Raw genomic sequence first — 20,671 nt, 5'->3', positions numbered from 1 at the left:
GTATTGATGTGAGCCTTTTAGGATTTGAGTTCATAGCATGTTGCTTTGATCCATGCACATTAATACAACAACAGCAAAAGGTAAAGGGGGATTCAGAATGATTGAATTTGTGGCATTCATGTACACACACTCTCTTACAAGCACAGTGTCTGTTCCTTTTCCGTGTACTCTGTTTCCCTGGAGGGTGCTAGAGGATTTATCTGGACCAGCCATCACTGTAATCCCACGCCCGCACACATCTGACTGCTAGGCTCTGTTAAGTGAACCTCCGATTACAGCCTCAGCTGTGTTAAGTGTAGGGCGACTTTAATCTGCTTAAAGCTTCTTCCAGCCACTAGCCTGGTGTCGGGCTGGTGGGGACTCTGACAGACAGACTTACATAATGGCATCAGGATCCGCTTCATGAATACTGCAGTTTGTCTGGCTAGACGCTACCGTTCACCACAGTGAAAGATTTTGTCTTGTCAAGGTGAGGTAGGCAGTAAACTGAACTACAAGCCATTGGTAATGATATCCGGCTGCGACACTAAGACATCTTTTTTGAGTGATTAGTTTGTCTTCAAAAGAAGCACCGGATGTTTCTAATGAATCCATGTGAGCTGTAGGTATTTTGCAGTATATGGCGCCACACATGAGGATATGAAGGTGACACTTTGACATAAGGTGTCACAATAAAATCTGGCAGTTTTTATGATGTATGTTGATGCTGTTGGCATTTATTGGAACATAACAGACGTAAAATGTGGGTGTCTGACAGTGACTCAAGTGAATGTTGAGTGCTGAACCAGACACTCAGCACTTTGCATTTGTTTGACTCAGGCCTTTACATGGGGCCAAGAACACTGCAGCTATTAGCAATAAATCACAGGCTGTTAATTACACTGGTATAAATCCACTTCACTTTGTGTGACCTGTTTCCATATGCACATTTGTCTGCATATGGAATCAGTCGCATAAATAAACCAGTTTTCTTTTTCAGCTTAAACAAACACGTTTCCTTGTTTGGTTTGGTTTCCTGTTGGACTGATGCTCCGTGCAGTGCTTATCGTGCAGGATAGGTCACTGAAAATGGACCTATAAATAAGTAACTTGACAGTGTAGGTGACTTCATTGTTCCAAACTGTGATTCATTTGTGAACTAAGATTTGTAAATATGTATGAACTCGAAATGCAGCACAAGTAATAGGCAACAATAAATCATTTGCTTTCCTGTTAGGCTTGCTAAACTTTAGAAAAACCTTGCAGGCCTTGAACCAAATATTAAGCCTCGTGCAGGAATTGTCTGTTTTGTTTTGCTCAAAATTACTTTTTTTTTTTGATGCCCAGGCAAACAGATTTGTCCTGAGGTTCCTCGTTCAGCTCAGTAATGTCTCCAAAATGAAACCCTTGCTTTGAAGACACAGAAATGGGTACAGTAATTCATGCTTTGAAAACCGTTTCACCTAGGCTGCTGCAGCACTCTTAGATGGAACTATTCAAAGTCCTTCTGGCATACGGCAGCAGGGCTTACCTGTATATCAGGTGCCAGGAAAAAGAGACCATATTGCTTTTTCACAACTCTCGAATCGTGATTTAGGATGGCTTCCAAGATTTCGTGACAAATGCATCACAGATGAATCGACTCCAAAACCTTCAGCTTCTCCGTTAAAAACATGCTTTAAACTAATGTTGTATAATTAATCGCGACTGTCAATGAACGACGTGTAATAATGTCTTCTGAAGTCGTGGTGCAAAATTAACAGGATCTCGCAGCTCAAATAACTGTTGAAAACACGGCATCAAAGGACTCTGTGATCAATGGATATGTGTTTGTCAGAGTGTAATGAGTGTGCGGCGGTGTCGTTGCTGAAGCGGTATTCCAGTGTGCCTGTTTCATCTTTTAAGAAACCTTCAATTAATCCTGTGCAAAGGCACAGCAAGAGACGCATCTCTCTACCATTTTGTACAGGAGCTTAATGCCGTGTCAATTTTTGTGGGATGTATTTCTCACACGTACAAATGCGCACACACTTATAAACTGTAACGGTGATAGGATTTTCCCTGCTCTCCAGTGTAAGCTTTTAATGCTGCTGAGACCGTTGTTGCCGTGCATTCCACGTCTTCGGGTTATTGCACTGCACAGCTATTTAACCTGATTAAAAAATACAATTATTTTTATTGATACAAGCATTAGAGGTATTTTAAAATTATGCTCTGGGTGTATACTATGCATTATCAGTGCATTTCAGTTCATAGTACTTGTCTCGCATTTTTTGCCTTTTGGTTGGTGCCTCTGTGAGCTTACTACACTGTTACTTAAGAATTACTGGAGGATTACTTGTCCGTCTTACTTATCTTCCTTGCAGTAGATATTGGTAGACTCTTGTATCCCTCTTAATCTAAGAGGGAACTCCCACAGATACTCGAAAGTATTATATGATATGTCCAAATAAGAAAGAAAGAAACGACTGCACAAATTCACCGTGTTCATTCTGTAATATAAACATTATAATGAGTACTGTTAATGAGCTGATAATTAAATCTATGTATGCAAACAAATCACATCTAAATGACAAAACAGATCTGTAGTCAGTTGTCTGAAATGACCCACATGGCAACTGTCGACCTGTGTGATTGAAACCAATTCAGCGTAGCTGTTATCTCTGTTAGTGAAAGGTGACGCACCTTCATGAGGCTTCTTGTCAGGAAAAGACACGCGTTATGTTTTCAGGAAACAACCAATACTGTTCATCCATTTTTCTTACGGGTTCACTCTATTTAAGATAAGTCTGATCCAATTCTGTCACGGTAATGTCCTAAATCTGAGCTGTAGATACAGATCCTGAGTAAAAGGGCAGCGGCCGAGGATTAACCTGCGAGTGCAGCGTCGAATTAATGCTTCGAAACAACATCGTGAACATTGCAAGTTTCAATCTGTGCTTTAACCTTTGCTGCTTGTCAATCCCTCCCTCTCTGTCAGATTCCATGCTACGCTGCCCAGTCAAACATAAACTGCACGACTTTCAAAAGACAAAAGTTCACACTGACACCTGAGCTCATATGAAGAAACTCTATTTATACATCTCAATGTCTGTATGAAGTATGGCCTTTATTAAACGTGGGACATACACTGTTTACACCACTTATTCTGCTTGATACCATGTATGTGATAAATGTGAAAAAATTCAGCTGCAATCATTGAGTGCCCTTTCACGTTCACATACTGCCTGTATCACTGCTCTGTCACAGTATTTTTAGGCTTAATAAAGCTCCATAGCTGTATTGTAGTCAGACTAAATCCTTAAACACACTCTCAGAGATCCTCATCATACTTATTTGATCAACCTGTGGATTCGTGATGCACAATGGTCCTGGTAGCTGTTTATTTTCATCTTAGCCTAAGTTATTTCTGTGCAGCTGAATCTACTCTTTAATTAAATGTGCTGCTCTTATCAAAAAAAAACATAGCTTTCAATCTGCCAGACGAATCACACAAAGTAGAGGTACAGTGGCCTGTGGCTTAGAAAAAGCACAACAAGAAAACTTGAACGTCGCAGAGAAGGAAAAAGAAAAAAAAATCTGCATAATTTCATTTGGAGGTAAAAAAAAAAAGCAGAGTGAAAAGATAAAAATCTCATCTTTGAAACATACTCAAAAGGCCTTTTAATGAAAGATTTATTAGTCTCTACCCGGCCCAGTTATCAGCATCTCCTTATGAAACTGTCACGGGCCCCGCTGCGTCGCTCCACATTTTGATTTCTTGCTGAAAGCGAAAAAAGTGAAGCATTGTTGGCATTTTCCTGTCCCCTGGCTGCCACTCCCCCGAGTGCATCTTTGGATCAGAACAAATTGAAGAAGGCACTTTGGACCTTGTCAGTCTTTAACCTATCTCTACCACTTGTTCTGACTCTTTCTTTGCCTTTTGTCTCTCACTCACCCCCGGTCTTTTTCCTATCGTGCTCTGGCTCACCAAAAAAGTGTATATACAAGAAAAAAAAACACGAACCTCTCACGTCAGCTTTTCATCGACATACACACCTCTTGGCTGCCCTCTACCCCGCTTCAGACATCTGTGTGTCTTTATCTCTCATCGTCTCCCCCATCCTCTCTCTGTCTCCCTGTTTCACATTCTCACCCTGCCTCCCTTTTTGTTCCCTTATCTACCGCAGGTGTGAATGTGCTCTTCCCTGACTGTCCTCACTGTCCCCTCACACTGTCTGTCCCGCAGAGGATCCGTCTTGTAGCTATGGTAACCAGCTTGCCACCATGTTGAGAAACATCATTATGCTAGCACAAAAAGAGATATCTTTCCCCAGCAGAGTCGTGCGGTAGGACAGCCTTGCGGCTCAATAATTTCCATATGTTATAATGTAATCAGCTCTGCAGCCTTTAGCAGCACTTAATTGATTTTCATAGCCTCGCACAATAGATTGTAGTTTTTTTCCCCCTCCCTTTTTAAATAACCATTCCTTCTTTTCTTTTCTTTTTTTTTATCTGTTTGCACTGCACATTGTTATTCAAAGAGTGTTTCCTCATCTGATAGTTCAATGATCAGCTGCGGGTCCTCGTTTCTGAATTATTAGCGAGACATGCAAGCTATTGACAAAGCTAAACAGATTGGAAATAACTGTAGTCCATTGTGGACAATGAATCGCGGTAGTGGGGACCTCCTCAATCGACATCCTTAATCACAATCACTTAAACCTATCTCCCTTTCTGATCAGCACATTAGCCCATATAAATGCAGTGCGAGGAAAATGAGATTACAGGGTTTCTGCGTCAAGGCGCATCACGACTTAATGGCTGTGGACTTTGAAACAAGTGGAATGCATTTCAAATTCCCAGCTTTTCTGCACCATCCCATCTCTCTCTCTCTCGTTTTCTTCCTTTCCGGAGCCTCTCTCTCTCTGTGTTTGTCTCCCATGCGTGTACCCTCTGACTTCTTTCATTTTTGTCATCCCTCCCCTCTCCCCCACCTTTCTCAGTAACAGATATTACATCACCTGGCAAGACGGAATGAACTGCAATAATCTTTTCATCCCTTTTCTCTCCTATCCTGTTTCAATGTCATGCGCATTACATTAAGCATCAAATCCCCAAGTTCATTTGAACACGCGCGCCTTAGCTGTTGAGAGGAGATAGCGCATTCCGGAGTAACCGTGAGATAGAGCGAGAAAGTTTGAAGGAAGATAAAAACAAAGACAGACTGAGCTCAAGATCTTTCAGAATGAGGAAAGTGGGACCAGACAAGGACGAGATACTACAGCGGCTTCTGTATTCTGTTTGAAGTCCACGCATATAGACTACAGAATCGTATTGATCTGGCACTGTTGTTATGCTAAGGATGGGCTCTGAGATGATGCCATATACTCTTGTACAAATTGATTATGCTGAAGAGTGCCTGGCTGGCTCCTTACTGGGCTGCATTAAAATGATTCATGGACCCATATGTCCACTCCGGTCATGAGACCAGCTTCACCATAAACCCGGGAGTTAAGGTTTGGGCCCTGACGCAGACACAAATACACTCATCGAAAAAAATTCGAATAGAGATTATAGACAGCTATTCTTCCCACGTACAGTGTGCGCTCCTTCATGGCTCTGCATCTTATCTTGTGTTTCTCCACCTCCAGAGAGGTTGTTTTCATGGAGATCTAAGTAATTAGATTGCCATTTAATCCTCCTGCCTGTGTGAATACAACTGCTATATTTGATTCTGTGTCCAATCAACACAATTCACCATGCCAAGCGAGTCTCTTAAAGGAGAACTCAGATCAATTTAACAGATTTCAAACATCTCACTTTGAAATGTCTTCCCTTTTGTCAAGTTGAAACCCTGCCAGGTGCCGGTTAGGTTTCGTCAAAAAATGAGCTTTCTATTCTGTATTGAGTTCCTGTTTTTCTTCACTTCCTCCGCTGATGAGGGTTTCCATTGATTGCGGTAGATCTAAGGAGCCAAATGTGCAGTTCTGATGTTAATATAGCTGCTGTTTGAACACTGTTGTCATTATGTGTGCATGATTAGCACTGGCCTAGTCGAGGAACAAATCTGACCTGGCTTTGTCTGCGGCACCTTTTTATTAATGTTCAGTTTGTCTCTGAGAATTTCAAGTACAAGTAAGAAAAATCTAGATATAACAGACACGTTGGGCAACTCACGGACGTGTATAATTGACTTATATTCAAATGGGTACACTTAATCATAGTTTTTATTGCAGCCTGCATTTTGCATTTTTTAATCCTTCACTGGGAATTCAGGTCATGGCGATATTTAAATGAAACACCTTTCCCAACACACCTCTGATTAATATAGGTACACTCTGAGCTGCCAAGAATAGCTTGACAAAAAGAACCTTATAATGGAATTGCTCATATTTTTTAAAAATTTAGACGTGTTATCACGCAGCGCTGTGTGCTCACAGATTCAGAAGGATGGTTAGCGAACACAGAGTCTGGCACAGCAGGGCAAACACGCTTGGTCTCTACTCAGGCAGGCAGAGCAGGAATAGGTAAACCAGAAAGAGTGGGACCTTCTCCTACCCCAGGCCAAATCACACAGCGTTACCATTAAACATGGTGCTGACTAATTTATAATACCAGGCCGGCTCCCGTCTCAGCATGCTGTCCCATTTCATCCATCCTTTAATCCAGTACTCAACCCATTGCCTCTTAATTCCCCCGTGCCATGTTGTGCTCTTCCAGTGTCCTTCGCATCATGTGCCATAACTCAGCTCACCTCTCTCCATCTTGCTGTCATTGGATTGTTGTAAAAGTGACTGTTCTTGTTGTCCACCCTGCGGCAGTCCTGGGGAGCTAGCACAATTTAAACACACTCCACTTTTTACGACAAAGATGCACCTTCCTCGGCTCAAACGTCAGAGCGAACGGAGCCGTGCCCCGCTCCTTCATTTTTAGGTGCCGATTGAAGTTTGGCCAGTGGCCTATCCGTTTTTGAGAGCAGTGGATAGAAAATGATTTAAATGGCTCATCAAAGGCAAAATGCCGACTGAGTGGAGGAGCAATGTCCACTAAAAACAGTTTTATTGCTCGCCTTTCACCCTGCTACTCTTTAAATGTCCTTTTTTCTCTCTTTGACCACTGGAATCATACTTTTTTCCTCAGCACCAAACAGAAAAACAGCACTTACACATATGCACATGCAGGTTGTGTCATGCAATTCTAACTGTGAGTCAAAAAAGAGCCCCTATGGGGCCTGCAGACTGTCAGTCTCATTGTGTTTCAAGAGGAAAGCTCAAGCCTGATGGAGGTGTCAGGACCTGCAAGGCTCTGTCGGTAGGTCAGGACCAACAACTGTGATCTTTGAGCTGACTCCATACAGTTTCACTTTAGGACTGATTGTAGCACCACTGGCAAGGTGGCTCTAGGGATGGCAAAGTCAGTGGGTCACCACTTTGGTTCAGAATGAAACGTTTCACCTATTTCATGGATTGCCATGAAATTTTGCACACCCATAAAGGATTCATCCCAACACCTGACTTGTCTTCTAGCGCTTCCATGAGGTTCACATTTATTGTTCAGGGTTGACAACTATTGACCGTATTTCTGTGAAATTCCCTCGACTTTTCAAGGGATCATCAAAGTCAGAGTCTGGAGTCTTTTTTAAAAAATAATGACACATCCATCAAACAGGCTGGTACAAAAGCAAGTAAGGATGCTGATGTTCAGCTCAAAGCACCGCTGTGCTCAAGTATCACAGTCACCAGTCAGAAACTGACAAGGATTCAGTTCACAGCAAATACCCCTCACAGAAGATGGAACCAGACATTTCGTCACTTGAAATAATTGTCCAAATTGATGCCAGTTAATTTTCTGCCAAAAGACTAATCGATAAATCATTTCACAAACATAAACACACTGACACAGAAAATAAGAAATCTAGGCAGTAAAGTATTTACACTTACTTACACACGCTCCTTTTAAAAGAAATAACAGTGCACTCTGGTAGAGTTATAACTTTGGACTCACGTCTGTACTGGTTGTCAAATAAATTAAGCTGAATTTGAAAAGTATGTAGAGGTCCAGTTGGCTTGGCAGCAGCACACAGTGATTATATTTCATGATGTTTTGATGGTAATTAATTTCACCTCTTGCGCCTTGAGCTCGCTCATTCAGCAGTATGTACCCACTCTCCTTTAAATTTTGTGCCCTTTTGTCTTTGTATCCAGCCAGCTCTGCATCTGCTACACACCTCTTCAGTGAATGAAGCGGTGTGAAGAGACAATGGAGAGGCTGCCGAAGATGTATAGATTCAGAGAGCGTGGTGTGTAAATGTCACACATCCCCATGTGCTCATTAACAGCATCCACATTAGTCTTGCATCCTCTGCCCCCTTCCCCTCCTCTCTTCCATCCCTTTTTCCACCTGTTCACTTTCCCTCAAGGAGAAAGGACAGGGCACATTTGGATCATTGTGTCTTTGAAGAGGAATGGCCACTAACCTGTAAATAATGCATGCGCTGTTCCGGCATGTGTCACAGTTGGCTGTGTCCTGTCCGGTTCGATAGGAGAGTCTGCGAGGAAGATAAGAGTCGTGAATGAGTAATTACAGGACTCGTTAATCTGCTCCCTCACACCTTCCTTTCTCATCTTGTTTGTCGTCCCTCGTTAGCAGGGCCGAAGTAAATGAGGGTGATGAGGTGTCATGCTGCCCTCCTGAGTGGCCTGTGTCCGGCAGCCAGGGCACAAAGAGCACAGTGTCGGCCATTAGCCGTGGATGACTGATTGGAGGTCAGATAAGGCAAACTAGTACACAGGATGAGTTTTCGGGCAGCTTTGATCAAGGACTTGTCAGGTTTGATGCATTACCTTACAATTACATTACATTCATGTTCTCATGAAATAATAAAAAAAATACGTTGGGCTGCAGTAATAAATATTCTTTGTGACATCCTCTCTCTCTTCCTACTTTTCCTAGTATCAGGCCATTTTACTCACTAGAGAAATCCCACCATTGATTAATCCATTTTGTACAGAAGAGTGTTGTAAAGCATTCAGTTTACTACCTGGGAAAAAAACTGAGAATCGTTTAGTAGTTAATGGGTCCTCTAAACAGATTTTTTTTCTTTTTGTTGGCCTTTTTTGAGCTTTATTGTATAGAGACAGCTGTAGAGTGACAGGAAATGTGGGGAGAGAGAGAGACGGAATGACATGCGGGAAGGAGTCATAAGCGGGATTCGAACCCTGGGCCACGGCGGCACCGACTGAGCTAAACAACACCCCATAAACAGATACAATTTGACAGTTTTGTTTAGGGCAGCAGGGCTTTGGCTTTATACAGTCAGTCTAACTTCATTTCATTGTGATATTGATTCACCAAATTCGCATTCAAACCCATCAATATCCTATTATATCATATCCTGTGCGTCCTTGTATTGTTCTATTATCGGTTGTCACTGAGATAAAATATTGTCATCAACCAAGTTCCTGTTATAGATCCCTACTTCTCAGGGGGCAGCTAAACACAAGGTGATGGCCCTGAATGGAATTTGGTTACATGCCTCAAAGGCTCAATAGCGTTCTTATTGCATTAGCATGTGGAAATGTGCATATTGATTGACAGCAAGGGTTTCTCCTTGTAATTATCCCCTTGTAATTAATGACACGTAACAATGGATGCACCATGCACTCAACAATGACATGGACAAGAGGGAAATTCTCCGCTTACTGTTTTTTATGGTTGCGACCTGCATTGCTGAATCAACAGAAAGTACTCCTGTAAACCCATCACAATTTTTTTTTTTTTTTGAGCTGTTATTTACCTAGCCATTGTCCTTCATCAACCGATCTCCTTCACAATCAAGTAGTTATATGGAGTCACACGTATAGTAATAGCTAATAGCAACGTTTTAAGATTTCTGCCTTCTCGTCATTATAATGGAGGTCAATAGAATTTTGTTTGCAAGACTCAAAACTAGCTTTTTAAAAGAAGGAACAGCAGCGTGTCATCATTGCTCTAATCTGCAGACCTCAGTGAATACCGAAAAACACTGTTTACAATGAGGCTTGTCTACAATTATATGAAATTCCATTTACCTCCATTGTTTTGGAAGGCATAAATAATGGTGGCTAGATAACAGTACAGGTAAGTAAGAGAATGGTTTGTTTTTTGTAATTCACATGACTCTTTAACAAACAATCGCCGTCATAAGTCAGGGTTTCTCAAATGAACGTCGCCGCAAAAGCCACTGGATTCTTCTCCTCATTGAGGTTAATGTGCTGACTTTCACATTTATTTCCCATCTCTCATCTTTGCGGTAGCAGAAACGTTTTTCAAATCCCTCTCAGGGACTCTTGTCACACTGCCCATAAGGTGTGGCCCCGATAAAAATTAAACCGCTATCATAAATTTGCCCTCCTTATCTACTCCTCTCTGCGCTATATGCTCTGACAGGTATATTAGGGGTGTTGATATCAACATTGTTATTTAAGGCTGTCGCAGAATGAGGTAATGGGGAGAGCCGGGGAAGAGGACGAGTGCAGTGATATGTGGAACTTGAAGTTTGCAGCTTGGATTAATTGTAATTAAGGGGCTTGCCATTGGAGAGGGCGTGACAGTGCAGCACAGTGGGGAAGTTCAAGGCCGTCTTCACTTTCCGCCCAGGTGAACCGATCAATAAGCAGCCAATGGGGTGCATGGCCAACTGGATCGTGTCCTTTGAGCAACCCACCCTTATTCTCTCTCTCTCTCTCTCTCTCTCTTTTCTTCTCACCCTCATGCTGTCTAGTTTTCTTTCTGCCTGTATCTCTCATCCCTCCCCGCCCCTCTCTCCCACTGAGTTGATGAGAGAAAATAAGAGAGCTGAGCTCATTTCGGCAGGTCTCCCTGGGGAGAGTGAAGCCAAAAGTGCCATTAACAATATATTTATACACCATACTCCCTTTGTGCTACTATGTGAGCTCTCCCAAAAGGTCACAGAGTGGGTGGGAGTCCAAAGGCATAAAAACATGGACATACACACGGTGTTAATAGACAACAACTCCCCATGAGTGTGATTAATTCGGTCTGGCCTGCCAACATTCGCTGATGATGCAGCAAATTTATTCCCAAGCTTTGTATCGTTGGATGCAACCAGTGATGTACTCTAGGAATACATACACACCCTTCATACTGTGTTGAATGTCCTGGACATTCTGGCTGTGCTTGAGGGGGGTATAGGTGGGTGTGTGCTTGCATGCATGCTGTGTGGGGACATAAGGTGAGGTGCTTATATAATCTTGAAGGTTGTGATGTGGACTCGCCCGTCCTCGTTGCTTTCACTCCTACCTTCGTTCATACGCTTGCTTTCTAGCTGTTTCCTCTTGAACTCTCTCTGTTATTGTTCTGTAACAAAGGGGGAAAATTTTATTTTGAGTGTTTTGGATCCGTCTTGTTCATGTGTTAACAATGTAAAGTGACCTGAATTTAGGTAAGTTCCAGTTTTGGAATAGCAGAAAACATAAATATGAGTAATTATGTTAGAAAATAACAGTTTTCTTTTTTGCAAATCCTCAAAGGTACAAGGTACAAAAGTCAAAAGTCAACTATGAATGATTTAATACACCCAATCACAGAGCCTGAATCTAAATCTGATCCGGCAGTTTAAATTAGTTTAGTTTTGGATTCTGGTTCAATTTCTGGATGAATTCAGATATGATGGTTTGCTCTCAATTGCAATGATCCGGTCTAAAGTCTGCCTCTGATTGCTTTCTTCACCGTAATAACTTTGACTGAGGTTTCATGGTTTCTCTTCTTCTCTAGGATATCATTGGAAAAACTTATAAATTGAAATTGGTAAAAATGACTTCAGGGACATGTTGTTCCTCCTACTCTGTAACTCTATTTTCCTTTTTCTTTCTCCCTTTTTTTTCATTTCACATACTTGTTTTCTTTCTCCTGAAGAAACTCAGATCTGGGCAAAGTTTTTGATCCTGGCTAATTTGAATTTTGTCCCTCGAGTTTGTTTTAGGAGAGATAAATGGAAGATTACACTCATTTCTTTCACGAGTACCAAAGCTTTTTTTTAAAAATGCCTCCATTTATTTTTTGCATTTTGATGTGTGTGTGTGTGAGTCTCAGCACATTAACCATCGCGTTTCAATTCATGTCTAAGCAGCATGTCATGAACACGTGCGTAGTGATCGATGCATGCAGCATTATATTTCCTTAGATGAAAAATGAATGTCATATAGCATAAGCAGTTATATATCAGATGTAATTGCACTCACAGTTCACCTATAGCCTGTGGGCACTCCTATTTGTTGTGTCAGTGACATTTATGTAACAGGAGTATGAAGCTAATGTAGTGTGACTGAAGCAGCATTAGAATTTTTGCTTGGCTCGCAAAAAGTCCAACTTTGGAAATTGAAAATATGTACGGGGAAAAAAACGACTGTGTTCATATGGTAGAGTAGAGGTTTACAAGAGGCTTATACTGTTGAGTGAACTACAAAGGCCTATGTAATGCATAGATTGTTTCTTTATGTTTGTGACCAGATGGCACCATTAAACCGTAGTCAATCATTTTCATTTACAAATTAAGCCCCTCCTCTCCTCTCCCACCTGCCACTTTAGACACATCTGATAAGCCAGATGTGTTTGGCACCAGAGTGAAGATGGCTCCCCATGCTGCAACACATGTCTGTTTACTTCTCCACTCACAACTCACTTTTTATGAGTTTGCTGATAAGGAGATTATGGCTGCTTTGTGCAAGATTAAAGCAGGATAATAGTCTTTGTAGATGGTGTAAACTTAAACCGTCGAATAGGACAGTCTGTCATTGGGTCAAACTGATATTGAGAGTTGCTTTCATAGACTTTGAAGCATTTGTGGGTGTCTGCTCCTTTATTTATAAAATTGACCGGTGTGTGTCTGTGTGTGTAATTCCCCAGAGGTTTTGGACTCCGGGTTGGTATGATGTTGATTATATGGATTTTCTCACTCCGTACCTCACCACAGTGCTGGTCAAAACAGATAGGGATCTCAGTGCCGAGCCCTAGCAATTCACTCAACAAATTGGCCATTTTGTTTGCCTCATCCCTTTGGATAGACAATCCTCTATTTCAGCAGCCTAGATACTATCTGCAGCCCTTTTGTATATACTCAGTATCCATTGGCCAGTAAATGGCTTTTTCACAGGCCATGGCTTTTTCAAAGGCCTTGGACTTTTGAGATAAACATGGCATGCAGCTGAACGAGGCCAATTATTAAATGTCTCATTTTGTATTTTACTTAATAAACACTATTCATTTCTAAGTGTCACTACAAATTATTCATTATTATATTTTTGTCATAATAATAAAATTCACATTCAGATGTGGAAAGTTTGACTACCATTATTCTCATAAACGACTGCCCGCATTACAGCTATTGCCAGGTTGATTCAGTTTCATTCAAAAGTAGTGAATCGTCTGCAGTTCCTTGGCTTTGGGTTCACGTGGTCTCAAGGCCACATTCACAGTGACAGTGTTTCATACAACAGATCATCAAACCAATTGAGTGAGATGATTCGTCTGTAAATACGTTCTGCAGCAGTCTTGAGAGCAGTCATCACTAAAGGATATTGTGTTGTAATCGCCCTGCAGGGCACATCAGGTGAAAGCCACATCATCCCAGCTACATGCCACTGTGATCTGTTTTTTTTTTTTTTCTTTGACACTCTTTGGATGGTTCATTCAAGGTTCTGCTGAACAGCTGTCACACATACAAGCTTGTCCTACGATATAGAAATAATTTGACAAGATCAAGAGGGTACTTTTCCTGTTCATGCTGAATCATGAATGTGTTCGGTGTGTCTGATGTTTCCTTAGCTTTACCCTGTGAGCACCAGGCCCCTTTTCTCCAATCTTATTTATTGATACACGACATTTGTTTTGCCAGTTCGTGCTTGACATCGGTGTAAACCAACAAAGCCTTTTTTAAGACCTTATTAAGCAGATTGGGTATCAGCATGGTGTGTCTGATCCAAAGTTTTTGGCAGCGTTTTAAAATTCTGTCTTTCCGCTATCAGTTTAGTCATGGTGGGCTGCCGACTGTTTTGATCGCAATTGCCGTCTCTGGCCTTATGTGACGTTCAATAAAAAATATTGAAATGAGTTCCGAGCTGTACGGATTTTACATTTCTGGTATCTGATCGGTATTAGTATAGGCAGGTACACTATGCTGAAGTATTGGAATCATAACTGGGAGAGAAACAGTCAAGTTCAAGTGTAAAGAACAGTCTGTGAGTGAGATGTCTTACCCTTCTCTGTGGGCCTCTCCCTTCTCCAGTTCTTGGATGACCCCCAGCAGCACCTTGATGGTCTCTTGACTGGAGCTGATGAGATTTTCCATGGCCTGGAGCTGTGCTTTAACATCCCCATCCTGATTCATAGGCACTATTTGCTTACAGGCCTCCTGTGTGTGGTCGGGCGGTGCCCCACCAGCCTCGCCACCTGTGCAGGGTGAGAGAGGCTCCTCCATGCCCCGTAGAGGCCGGGCAGATAGCTGTCCTGTGTGGCACTGTGCCTGTGTTGTACAGCCCCTGCCGGAACGTGGCAGCGTCTCGCTCTGCAGCCCGTTGAGCTGCAGGGCTTTCTTCCGCTTGCTCCGCACAGAAGGACTGTCCAGGCACTCCACCTGGGTTAGGGAGTTCCAAGCGATGGGGCCCGTAACCTTGGAGGCCCTGTCCGGCAGGGTTCGGGACGAGCCCTCCTCCAGATTGAGCAGCTGCCTCTTGGTCGAGCGGTCTGTATCAGCCTCCCTGTGTTGTAATCCTGTCCTGGCTTTGGATGGGACACTGCAGAGCTGGTACTCTGCCTGTGCTGCTCCGGCTCCGCTTCCTCTCTGTGTGTCTGCAAGGCAGTCTGTGTCTGCAGAGCAACTGAGCAGCAGAGCGTCAGAGCACAGGCCATCAGGTGCAGTGTGCTGCTCCACTGTGGCAATGCACTCATTAGTATGGAGCAGAGCCCTGGTCCTCCGGACTCCACTCCCCCCGCAGGCTCCCTCCTCCTCCTCCTCATCTAAACCCTGCTCAGCAGCCTTGGACTGCTTCACCTCCATGACAAAACCGTTATTCTGACCTTTATAAGTTTCCACGGCCGCCACGTGTTTAAAGGTGTGGCCTTTCTTGCGCTCAAAAGGAAAGGTCTGATAGCGTTTCTTCAGGTCAGGGGACGTCTGCACGCCTGTGCTCCTTGTGACGTTCGGGATGGATCTGCGGGCAGGGACGGTCATGTACTTGCGGTACGCCACTTTGTACGAGATCGGCTTGCCACCTTTCCCTGCTGCCTGCAACTCCGCCTCCCTTTGCTCGTTCTGTGCCTCACAGATATCCTTGAAACGCACTTGCAGAGCCTTGTTTCTCTTCCTCACCTGTCGACTGGCTTCCAGGGAATACTTCACCTCCAGCGCCAGCGAGGTGGAGGGTAAGGGCGCTGCCTCCGAGTCAGACTCTGAGTTGGTGAGCATGCATTTGCCACCCTCCTTGCTCACCATGTTTCCTAAGAGACATGGAGAGAGAGACACTGTGTTAATCACCGGTAATGAATGTCTTAGACAAAGACCCTTGCCTCACTATTACACCCCACTTGACAGAACACACACACTCTCTAAGCTTAGGGAGAGGGGGAGGAACCTGTGCAATTATTTAACAAATATTGTTCAAGTGATGACACTTGTTGTTGTGCATATCAGCAAATTCTAAAGGAGCCGATTCTTCAGATAGGAATAGTTGAGTTTGACATTAAATATAGTGACACATTGAAGATGAGGTGATGAAAATCCTTTCATTTTCTTTTGATTGCAAATTTGCAAGGGTCTTTTTTTTGTTTACTGAAAAACTGCAAGGGGTTATGGTTTTAGCATGCTCCAAAATGAATCCTAGCAGATTTTTATGAGGTGTTTAATTTTCTTCTCTTTCACACTAATAACTCTAATTTCCGTATGATTTTCATTCGTTTATCATTACCAGTTAACACACCTTTCACGAACAGTTCTCTCTCCTCCTCTCCTACTTCTTAAATTGACAAGTATGTGTGTCTCGCTTCATGTAGAGGCTTTTACAGTGGCCCAGTCGCTATCAGACACTGCACTTAAATCTCACACACTTTTGTTAACAGGAGCAATATGCTGTTGACTATTCTGAAGTCTGTGCCTGAGGTCTGCAGTTGTTTTGTCTGTGGTTAATTAGGTGCAGTAGGTCTCTTCACTGCCTGACCTTTCTCTCTCGCAGTTAATAATTAAGTAAAAATAGGATTTTTAGCATATGTGAGAATGGTGCCTGTTCATTTTCCATTTTCTAAATGAGCAAAGACAAGCGAACATGCTGCAAAAATGTGGATGAAACCTGCGAACGGTACAACAAGCCCCCAAGGACAAACATCTTAAGCAGAGATAATATGAAGTATCTTTCCCTGCTACCACAGATACGGCAGCGGCATCACAACGCTGCAGTTTGCCTCTGATGCTCTGACAAATATAATTCTCCTTTTGCTTGTTGATTTACAATAAGCAAGCACTCCACAAGCTCACATAGATGCCAAATCAGATAGGACAATTATCCTTCTCAGCTTATCTGCCATGACTGCTCCCTGTCAACAGGGAATGTCTATGCCTATTTGAAAGCTGTCTGTTTACTTACCTGGGAGCTATAGAATGGACATTTTGTCTCCCTGTCTCCTGCATCACATTATCACCCTGGCTCCGCGTTATTAAATTATAACCTCAGTTTTTTGGCTCCGTTTGGAGAGAGAGAGCCAGGCAGCTATCTTTGTCTATCTCACCGAAGATCTAACAGTCTCATCCACAGACATTAATGTTCCCTCATAGACATGCCAGATCATCTGTACATATTGGCGTAATCATTCAGTAATTTTTCTGCAGAATATGCTCTGGCAATGTGCCTACTAAGGACATGGTAAAATATTTTCAGCATGAATATATGAATAAAACCCACCGTATTACCAGTAAAGGCATGCCCAAGATTATGATCTTGCACATAGTGTTCTCATATAAGTTATGTTCCCCCCGCGCTGAGCATGGGAAATCAAGAGTTTTACTGTGAATGATAATCATGATGCCTCACTTTTGGAGTAGCCAGATGCCAAATATCTCACGGACATTGGGACAGTATCTGTATCGTTCCTGTCGTGTCCACATTTGTTTGTTTTTCTGCAAGTTTTTTCACAAAAGAAACCCACGTTTGAAGCCATTAGTGGCAGATGACATGCAGACAGCCCTCCCATGAAACTGTCCAAATATTCCCCCAGTAATGTAACTGAAAACATAGCACAGCATGGCCACATAGACAGGTTAGAGACAGCAGCTTTCTGCTGCGCTGGCAGATGTTTGTTTGATTCTCAACAGACATGTAATTGCCGCTGTGACTAAATGACCAGGGAGGACAGTGCACCGTTTTTGTGGAAACTGTCTAAAAGCCTAACACAGAAGAATGTTAGAAAAGATGTTCTGCCACCACCACGAAACCCACAGCGATGCGTGTGTGCAGTACCAAGAATCATACAGTGTGTGAAAAGTAGACAATTCAACACATTCGCAGGTTTGCAGGGAAAGTGTCAGCCTTGGCCACTGCAATTATGCACACAGAAAAGGCCAAGGAAACTTGCGAAAAAGAAAAAAGATGTAGTTATCAGTAGAAACACAAAGAAACAGCACTACCATAAAGATCTTCACCTTTGTTTAATATTCATATAATCACTCAGTGACTCCTGACACCCGTTTCCATTAGGCTGATTGAGCCATGAAAGCAGAGTGACATACAACGATGTAAAGGTGTAGAATCAAGACTGCATACAGCACAGTCCAATACATTAATTTTCCAATTATTACCCTGGCTTTGCAGAGAGAGAGATTTTTCCCTTCTTCTGACTGTTTGACCATGTGACGTTGATTCCCAGAGTATTATCTATTCACCCGCACAGCTGTGCTTTCCTGGTCTATCATTGTCAGTGTCCTTTTCCATGTTTGTCCAAAGGATGACATTTTGAATAAGAGATTAAACTGTTACCCTACATCCCCTCTCCGAATGAGGTCAGTGAATATGTTATACGTTATAAGCTAGGCCCAAGTGAAACATTAAATTCAAAATATATTTTTTTTTTATCTAGCTACAATTCAAGATGCCACCCTGTTTCAGACTATCAGCTATTGAGACATGAATGTAGTTTGTCAGCTGTTTTCTCCTTACTTTCTACTCCACGCACAGGGTCTTACAATGCATACAGTTTCATGGTATTGTATCATATCCTCATTTAAATTTGATCCTTTTTGACATGTCAGCACTGCAGGCTGAATGATGTGTCCCTGGCTCCACAGATCTGATTTGTTACCCATTGGGTTCAGGCCCAGGCAACTGTAGCAGCACTCGTATCTCACCTCCGGCTAGAACACCACCCCACGGCCTCTTGCATAAACAGCATGACTCATCACGCAGGGCTGTGACAACTGCCCCTTTTTAGGGTGGCCTTGATCCTTTTTTTTTTTTTTTTCTTCAATTTAGAGGCAAGTAATTGAAGTGAACTGACCCACTATTTTCTACCCAGTAGGACGGACTAAAACCAGATCTCGCAGGGTCATGTGCGCATGGCAAAACAAATCAGACACGTTCACATCTGACCTTGTTTTAGCAGCAGAGCTCAGAGCTCACATGGCTGTCACACATGGCACTATGGGTCATTATTTTGGTTATTTCTAGGGACATGAGTACAGTTTGTCCATGATGAGAACCTGTTTAGCATGACTGGTTCTTGGGAGGATTTGCTCTGTTAATTCAGTCATTCTTTGAAGCTCTGGATTGCTGTAAGGACAATCCAGATTACTGCAGTAAAGCAGTTCATTACTCCTTAATGGAAATGGTCTTTATGCTCAGAGCATGTACTCGTTTAATGCAACACACCTTGAATTTAAAAATGGATCCACGTTACTTGCATTATTCTAAAACTGCATATGAGTCGGCAGTTTTGTGAATGGCAGTTGCCTAATTGAACTTTTGGTTGCCGGGGGGTAAAATCTTAAAAAGGTGGAAATTTCACTGTCCTGATTAAACCTGGGGATTGAATGTTTACCGCAACTTTAAGCCTGACTAATTTTGTTTTATCGCTTCTGCTCCACCAAAGGGAGAATTCATTAATATAGTATGCATCACAAAACCAGTGAATTGATTAAACGCTGGAAATATGCCGTACATGTCAATTAGCAACAGCTGCCTAAACAGCCTTTGTGTTTCATTGAGCTTCCCATTATCTCTTCATTACACTTTTCCCTCCAATTTATGCACATTATATGTTTTGGCTGTAAGATATTTAGTCATACACTGTGTGGACACATACTTAAATGTACCCAGACCTGCTTGAAAGAAATCTTAATGCCACAGCATTCAATGATATTTTAGACAAAAATGTGTTGGCAAAAGCCCTTTCATCAACATAACAGTGCTCCATGCACGATAAGTAATACTTTTCTGAGTCTGGTGCAAACTTTATCTGTCTGCACAGAGCCCTGACCTCAACCCCATCCAACACCTTTGGGGTGAACACAAACTCCATCTGCAAGCCAAGCTTTACTAATGCTCTTGTGGCTGAATGGGAGCAAATCCCTGTAGCCAAGTTTTAATTTTGTGGAAAGCCATCTCAGAGGAGTGGACACTATTATAGTAACATATTAATGCCCATAACTGTGTAGTGTATAAACCATCCAATACTTTAAAGTCCTTCCCTTCTCAAACCACCCAACAGTGGCTCAACCCTGTTTTTTTGCTGAATAAAAATCACAGGAAAACGTACGCAGCCAGCATCGCATTTTTAAATCGGAGAGAAAGTGAGCTTGAAGTCTGCCCTCATGCTACAACAAAAAATAAAAAATCCTGCTCTCCTATCGCTGCAGTTTCACATTATTACAGCTCAGCATGGTTTCAGATGCTGCTTGAACAAATGAACGTGGTAGCATCATCACAGCCATGGAAGTTTCAAACTCTACTGTAATCCAGCTTTATCTACTCGTGTTTTGTTTTCCTCCTTTGTCTCCTGTCAACTTCCTCCCATAATTACATGGGGCTTAGTAGTGTTTCTAAAAGTCTTTGATCTGTCTCGAAGAGCACGCTGATTATGCACTCAAAAGACATTCAGGCTTGTAGTTACTTTAAATTGCGTTCGTTAGGTCATCTCACATTGTGGGTTTACCGTTGGATTATTATTTTCTGTCGGTCTCTCTGCTGCAGCATGCGAGCAAGCTTGGGTGCACCCATGCTCTCAGGGTGTGATGTGAGGGTATATATAGCCGAATGATTGACTGAACAGGTCAGTGTTGAGGGATAACAGCAGTACAGTGCATTAGGCCGACACCAAACGCAGCAAATCCTTTGTCAGTTAATGGTAGCTTAATGCCGTAAGATGGGCTGGAACTGGAAATCACAGGATTTTAAGGGATTCTGTCTTTCGTGTAATTGTTGCTCAGTCATCATGGACCACTGCGCTGTTGCCAAGCACCATTTTAAAGATTTTGCTCAGAATCATCATGAAGTGTTGCAGTAATGACTAAATAACACCAGGAACATATTTCTTTTGTCGAGAGCGCGGTATGAAATGTTGTAATTATAAAGAGGAGCAGGCGTCAGTAGTATAGTTTTACAATCACATTCAGATCCATGATAACTGAAATTTCAATACCTTTGCAATTCGACAGCTCTACAGATCTCTTGAA

At 42.4% G+C, this 20,671-nt stretch overlaps 2 protein-coding genes across 5 annotated transcripts in view; one reads left to right on the top strand and one right to left on the bottom strand.

Moving 5' to 3' along the window:
- Window positions 1-20,671, top strand: part of dock1 (dedicator of cytokinesis 1) — a 178,517-nt gene that overhangs the window by 83,094 nt on the left and 74,752 nt on the right. The gene's annotated exons all lie outside the window — the stretch shown is intronic.
- The window catches only part of insyn2a (inhibitory synaptic factor 2A), a 34,374-nt gene that overhangs the window by 7,919 nt on the left and 5,784 nt on the right, over window positions 1-20,671 (bottom strand). For 2 of the 3 annotated variants that reach the window (XR_002043123.2, XM_019278758.2), the window contains exons 2-4: window positions 14,217-15,456; window positions 11,263-11,319; window positions 8,438-8,509 (exon numbers count right to left, since the gene is read on the bottom strand). Coding sequence is in view for 2 of the 3 variants with exons in the window: in XM_019278758.2 (XP_019134303.1) it covers window positions 8,438-8,509; window positions 11,263-11,319; window positions 14,217-15,451 (1,364 nt within the window). In the remaining variant the exon portion in view is untranslated. The remainder of the gene's footprint in view (window positions 1-8,437; window positions 8,510-11,262; window positions 11,320-14,216; window positions 15,457-20,671) is intronic. The other variant, XM_019278759.2, reaches the window with a different exon arrangement.

The sequence above is a fragment of the Larimichthys crocea genome, chromosome XVI, assembly GCF_000972845.2.
Source record: "Larimichthys crocea isolate SSNF chromosome XVI, L_crocea_2.0, whole genome shotgun sequence".
Classification (NCBI taxonomy): Eukaryota; Metazoa; Chordata; class Actinopteri; family Sciaenidae; genus Larimichthys; species Larimichthys crocea.
This window is presented reverse-complemented; position numbering and strand designations above follow the sequence as displayed.